Source organism: Varanus komodoensis, unplaced genomic scaffold (genome assembly GCF_004798865.1).
Source record: "Varanus komodoensis strain SLA01 unplaced genomic scaffold, ASM479886v1 scaffold46_1, whole genome shotgun sequence".
Taxonomy (NCBI): Eukaryota; Metazoa; Chordata; class Lepidosauria; order Squamata; family Varanidae; genus Varanus; species Varanus komodoensis.
Window position 1 is genome coordinate 503531 of NW_025336043.1, and position 6301 is coordinate 509831.

General features: G+C 58.1%; 1 protein-coding gene across 1 annotated transcript in view; it reads left to right on the plus strand.

Annotated features, from left to right (window-relative positions):
* Window positions 1–5611, plus strand: part of CTSH (cathepsin H) — a 7570-nt gene extending 1959 nt beyond the window's left edge. The window contains exons 2-12 of the mRNA XM_044444870.1: window positions 10–207; window positions 1046–1157; window positions 1273–1343; window positions 1671–1775; window positions 1963–2049; window positions 2927–2982; window positions 3152–3233; window positions 3318–3386; window positions 4000–4106; window positions 4707–4832; window positions 5304–5611. Of these exons, the coding sequence (XP_044300805.1) occupies window positions 10–207; window positions 1046–1157; window positions 1273–1343; window positions 1671–1775; window positions 1963–2049; window positions 2927–2982; window positions 3152–3233; window positions 3318–3386; window positions 4000–4106; window positions 4707–4832; window positions 5304–5379 (1089 nt within the window). The 3' untranslated portion in view covers window positions 5380–5611. The remainder of the gene's footprint in view (window positions 1–9; window positions 208–1045; window positions 1158–1272; window positions 1344–1670; window positions 1776–1962; window positions 2050–2926; window positions 2983–3151; window positions 3234–3317; window positions 3387–3999; window positions 4107–4706; window positions 4833–5303) is intronic.
* The last annotated feature ends 690 nt before the right edge of the window (window positions 5612–6301 follow it).

Genomic DNA, 6301 nt, shown 5'->3' on the forward strand with positions numbered 1-6301 from the left:
GGCGGGCAGCGAGGGGGGCGGCGGTGCGCGCGGGCCGCGTGCGGGGCTAGGGAAGCGCGCGGGCCGGGGCCGGGGCCGGGCCGGCCCTTGCCGCGTTGGGACGGGGAGCGCCCGAGTCGCCGCGGCTTGCTCCCCGCGGCCGCGCCTCACGCTTGCCCGCCTCTCTCCCCAGCAGAAGAAGCGCTCTTCCAGCGATGGGCGTCTCAGGTAAGCCCCGCGGCTCCTCCCGCACCTGCCCGCAGCGGCGGCGGCGGCGGCGGCTTCCCCCCTCCCCGCGCGCTCGGGGGCGGCCGTCCTCTGCCTCCCCTGGCGGGGCTCAAGCGGCTTCCCAGGCGGAGCTGGAGGGGCGGATGAAGGGACGCGGTTCTTTCCAGGCCGGCTCTCAGTCCTGCCAGTGCCAGGTGCTCGGCTCCTCTGTGGGGCGACCCCGGGGGGCTAATTTTGGCTTCCCCCGGAGGCAGAAAGTGCTGCAGTGCACGCAGCTTTAAATCAGCAAGAAGGCCAACTGCCCCCGTGGAAATCCGCGTTTTATTTAGCATAGAAGCACCAGAAGCACCAGAGAAGCCAGCAACGGGCACCTTGGTTATCCAGAAACAGCACTTCCCTTTCCTTTCGAAGCACTTGCCCTTGGGGGGGGGGGTCCCTTCTTTGCTTCCCTGCCCCATGCGAATGGGTCTGCAGGACGTCTGGGGCACTGCAGCACCCCAGTGAGCTGGTCATCGGCACTGTGATGGTGAGCCTTTGTTTTGGGTGAGGGGTGGTCAAAGACATCCTGTACCCCCCCCCCAGGGGTGTGCAGTTCATGTTGAGCAATGTGAAGTGCATTCACAGAGCCATGATTCTGTCCTGGGCACTTGCTAGTCCCGTTTCCAGGACCAAACTGCGCAGCTGAAACGGACAGCTGAGATGAGGGGAATTCAGAAGCATTTCCAGCTACATGACAATTTAGGTTACTGTGTGGGAGGGTAATTTCCCAGTCAAAATAGGCCATGGTGAAGTTTCACTTGTGTGCGCCGCAGCTGCAGCTTCTTCCTCTTCTCCACAGTACAAAAAGCCATACAGCCCTGAAGACAAAGAGTACCACCGGCGGTTTCAGATATTCATGAGCAATAAGCAGCGAATCGATAAGCACAATGCTGGCAACCACACCTTCCAAAGTAGGGACGCTGCTTCTGAGATACTCGCGTTTTTCCCCATTTCCTTTTTGGAGAAAGGAAAAAAATGAAATGTTATCTGAGTGTGCCTCATCTCGAGTCCTCTCCCTTCTTTCAGTGGGTCTGAACCAGTTTTCAGACATGACGTTCTCGGAATTCAGACAAAAATACCTGTGGCATGAACCGCAGGTAAGGGCATCTGTGTAGGTGAGGGTGCTCTGAGCGATTCATGGGTGTTGCCTCAAGTCTGGTTTGGGAGCGACTCTGGGCAAGGAGGCAGCTGTGGGGCATCCCAGGTCCCTGACCTGTGCAGGGAGGTGGAAGGAAATGCAGCCGGCCTCCCTGCTCCCTCCTGCTGGGCCAAGACGTGGCTGCTTCCAGGCTGAGCCCACTTGGCAAAACCCCTCAGGCCCAGTCCCCTCCGGGGCACACATTCCTGGGCCGTGTGGGGGGAGGGGGGTGCCTGTCTTCCTCCAGCTCAGCTGCTGACCAAGGGGGGCTGCCCTTTCCTTTCAGAACTGCTCAGCCACCCAGGGCAACTTCTTCCGCAGCCCTCAGCCATATCCGAGGGCTATAGACTGGAGGAAGAAAGGAAATTATGTGACGCCAGTGAAAAATCAGGTAAAGGACGGGCTTGGTAAGTCGGTGAGGTGGGATGAACCTTCCGCTTTGCTCGTAGCGTCTCCACCGTTTGCTTCCTTGGGGATCTTGCCGAAGGGGGGATGGAAGTTTGAAGGTTCTCCCTTTGGGAGGGTGTGAGCTGCTGTCGTCACGTTATGCCCACCCCCCTTACTTCTGCCCACCCCAGGGTCCCTGTGGCAGCTGTTGGACCTTCTCCACCACTGGCTGCTTGGAGTCTGCCATTGCCATAGCAACAGGAAAACTTTTAAATCTGGTAAGGCCTCTCTTTGGAACGCCACCCTTCTGAATCCTTGATTTCAGTTATTGATTTGACACCTTTTTAAAAGCCTCTCCCTCACTGAGCACTCAAGGTGATTTACAGTAAAATAGTAAAAGAATAATAAAAAACAACAACTTCAGCAAAAAAGCTACCTAAACTAAACTGAGAAAATGCATTGCAATAAAATATAGAAACCTCCTGAAATCAAAGAGCCGCTTTACTTGCCTGGGGGAGCAGTATTGTTTTCACCGGCCGTCCTGAGGCCAGTAACTGGGGAATCCACCTCGTGTCCCAGGCAAGAGAGTTCCCCAGTCCGGGGCCCGCTACACCCTGGGTTTGTCTGAGGCCCCTGCCAGACCTTCCTCTCTGGGAAGGGAGGCACCCAATGGGGCCTTGGAGGGCGAATGCCGGCCCCGCGCAGCCTCGTGCAGGAGAACGTTGTCCTTCGGGCACTTGAAATGCCGTTGAGCCACACCTGCTGGGGTAAGCAGCAGCAGCTCCCTCCTTTGGGGGCAGGAGGGGACAGCGCATGCACATCGCTGGGCAGAGAGTGGGCTGAGGGATTAGACTGCTAGGAAAGGGCCCGGGCCCGCCAGCCAGGCAAATGCCTGCCTGTCACCGCAACTCCCGGCCAGACGGCTTCTTGGCTGACTGGGGACCAGCACTCGGATCCCCAGTCCCCCCAGACTGGCTCCGCTTTCGACTGAAACAGGCAGCAAGCACCCCTCCTGAGATGCTGAGCTGATCGGAGGCAAGTGGCGGGGGATGGACTCTGGCCTTGTAGGGTGCCTCCTCAGCTGGGGGGCGATGTCAAGCTGGGAGGACGCTCCCCAGTGCATGGCTGGGACCAAGCGCCTTCTGCTTTCCGCAGGCCGAGCAGCAACTGGTGGACTGTGCTCAGGACTTCAACAACCACGGATGCAGTGGGTAAGCCGTGCCGGGGGCTCCTGGACCACCTCCGCGTTGCTCTCTGCACTCATAACACGTTCCTAACAGCCCGAAGGCCATCGCATCTCCTTTGCGTATTCTCATTTCCTGTTGCAAAAGGCAGGCAGAAAGCCAGCCAGTCACTTGCTGTTTTGTTTCCCCTGCGCAGGGGCCTCCCCAGCCAAGCATTTGAATACATCCTGTACAACAGAGGGCTCATGGGTGAGGACACCTACCCTTACCTTGCAAAGGTAAGGCTGCTGGGATGAGGGAAGATGGGGCAGGCTCCCTCCATCACTTTCGCTCTGACGGGGTCATCCTTGTCTCACATCCAGAACGGCACGTGCAGGTTTGATCCCCATAAGGCCATCGCGTTTGTCAAGCAAGTCGTCAACATTACGCTGGTGAGCGGCTGCTTCTCTCTGGCCCATGGGTGGGTGTGCCTTCCTGCCAAGGATTCCTTCCCCTGGCTCCAGAGCCAGCAACACGGCTTCCGGGGGCTTGGCTGCTTGCGCAGCTCCTCACACTGAGCCGGCCTCTGCTCCGACTCTGCTCAGCTGCAACAGGATGTTCCAAGGGCCCGGCCTTCCGCCAGCGCACAGGGCTTTCCTTTGTGGTGTATTCCCACCGCACCTGTGCCCCACCTCAGGCCCTCCTCGCCCTTCCCGCCACTCTGCTCCCTCCTCCAGGTGCGCTCAGCTGCTGCGCTTGCAGCAAGCGCCTGCTTCCGAGCTCAGGAGCCGGATCTCCTCCTCCTCCTCCTGCAATGTGTGGAAGGCAGAGGCATGTGCCCACATCGGTCTTCTTTTCACAGGAGGCACTGCCCCTCTGCTGGAATCGCTCTCCTTGGGAAGAGGCAGTGGAGTGTTCCAATCTCAGCCGTGCGGGCCCTGCTACTCCGCACATGCTCAGAGTGCACTCCTTTTTTGGCCCCGACAAACAGGTTCTGGCTCTACCTTCGGCAGAGACCAACCCACACCTCCTTGCCTACTAACGTCTGGGATTTTCTCCTCCTAGTATGATGAGCTGGGCCTGGAGGAAGCCGTGGGGAGGTACAATCCAGTGAGCTTTGCCTTTGATGTGACAGATGACTTCATGCACTATCAAAAGGGGGTTTACTCCAGGTGAGAGCATCTGGAGGCGGGACAAACGCCAGGCCATTCGGGCATGCGGGAGGGCCGAGCTGCCCATCCCGCACGTTTCAGGCGGGGAAGCACTTGTGGGTCGCTCCTGGGATGGCCCATGGAGTTGTGGGGAGGCCTCTCACATTCCTCTGCACACAGCCGATCAGCGGGCGTGGGAAGGGCGAGCGTGGAGTACCGCTGCAAATTGCTTATAAAAATGCTGGGTTGGCAACCTTGCTGGAGCAAGCACAGGTGAAAACCACTCCCCACTCATGGTGGGGAGTGGAAAGTCATTTTTCCACCACTAGTAGTGTCTCTGAACCCACAGTACTCCCTAGATCTTAGGGGGTGGGGCAGTTAAAGTGCCAATCCCTGCACACAGGGAGTATGTGTAAGCACACAAAGACCCTTTCAGGGGGAAAAGGTCCAGCCCTTCTGTTTAGAGCAAGGAAAGAACAGGGTATATTCAGGAAATTAACCTGGTTTAGTTAAATCATTCCCCCTTTCTTTAGCCAGTGGTTAATCAATCAAGATTGATCAATGGGGAAGGATAGGCTCGCATCTTACTGTGCATACTCATTTGCTGTTTTCTTTCCAAAGCACACAGTGTGGTAAAACTCCAGACAAAGTGAATCATGCTGTCCTCGCCGTAGGCTATGGAGAGGAGATGGGCCTTCCCTACTGGATTGTCAAGAACTCCTGGGGTCCCGACTGGGGCATGGACGGGTACAGTATTCCTCTTCAGTCTCCGCGTTTAGTAATTTGGGAGCCTTTGTTTGTGCTGTGGTACCACCTAATGGCTTGTTTCAGGGCTGCAGCTACAGAAAGAATGTGCTGGATGGGACTTCCAGGCTAGAAATATTCAAGATTTATTAGTAGTCATCATGAAATACTCTCTTCCCCTGCCACCCAAAAAAAGTGACTTCAATTTTTGTGTGTGCGTTAGGTGGAATATCAGCCTGCCTGCTGGGCTTTGGAGTAAGAGGGTCCTGGGGCTAGTTGCCTCAAGTGTGGTGCTTTGCGGCCTTAAACTTGCTTCGTTGTGGGTGGGGTGGATCAAGCTCATTTTCTCTGTGGCCACCTAGCAGAGGGTATGACTGGCCCACACGTCAGAAAGCATGATGTTCCAGGATTGGCACGCACTTCACCTGTCAACAGGCAACTCCCATCGCTCAAAATCTCAACTTCTTCTTTTAGGTACTTTTATATTGAACGTGGAAAGAACATGTGCGGCCTGGCTGCCTGTGCATCATATCCCGTCCCCCTTGTCTGAAGCAGGACTAGATTTTCCGTATCGGAGAGCTGGTATTGCTGCGTCCAGAAAGAGAGGTCCAAGAAGCATCATTCCTCCTCGGCACTCTTTGATCTTGAGGAGCTGTTCATTTGGACACGCACTTCTTCCGCAGCCGTGGCAGGTCCTGCGTGGTGGTCCGGTCAAGAGCAGCTGTGCCTTCCCAGCTCCTCCTGTGCCCTGCTTTTCAAACTTAATAAAATCATGCCCTGTTCGTTGAGTACGTTAATATTCCGGTGCACATGCCTTGCTGCTGTTTGCGGGCACCGTGTCTTTCTTTGCAAAACCTGGCAGCTCCAGACTAACCCTGTTACTGTGGCATAAGCTTATAAGCCAGTCCCCAGCCCAGCGGTTGCCTAAAGTTTGCCCCTCACTTTTGGAGGGGGTTGTAAGCACAGGGAAACGAGATGCAAACAGTGCAGCTAGTGGGAATTCAGCTGAAGCTCGGCTGCATGTGGAACTGGCAGCTTGGTTATCTGTGCAGCAGGAAAAGGAACGAAAACGCCCGGGCTTCCTTCACGGCGCGCTGGCCCTCCCGCCCGCCCGCCCGCCCGCTCGCTCGCTCGCTCGCTCGCTCGCTCGCTGCGTCCGAGGCCTGGCGGGACCGCTCGGCGGAGCTCTGCGTCGGAGTCCCGGCCTCGCGCAGCCCGTGCGCCGCGGCAACCGGCTACCCCGGCGCGCCCTCGGCGGGCGCCTCACGGAAGGGCGGCGGGGCCGAGGCCGCCCGGCGCGCGCGCGCAGAGCCGGCGGGGCGGGGCCTCCCTTCGGGTGCCGTGCGTCACTTCCGCCGCGTCCGCGCGGGTGGGGCGTCCTGCGGCCAATGGAGTCGCGGGCCGCGCCGGCGCCAAGTGCGAAGAGCGCGGGAGCCGCGCGGGCCGGAGGGCGCGGCGGCGGCGGCGAGGGT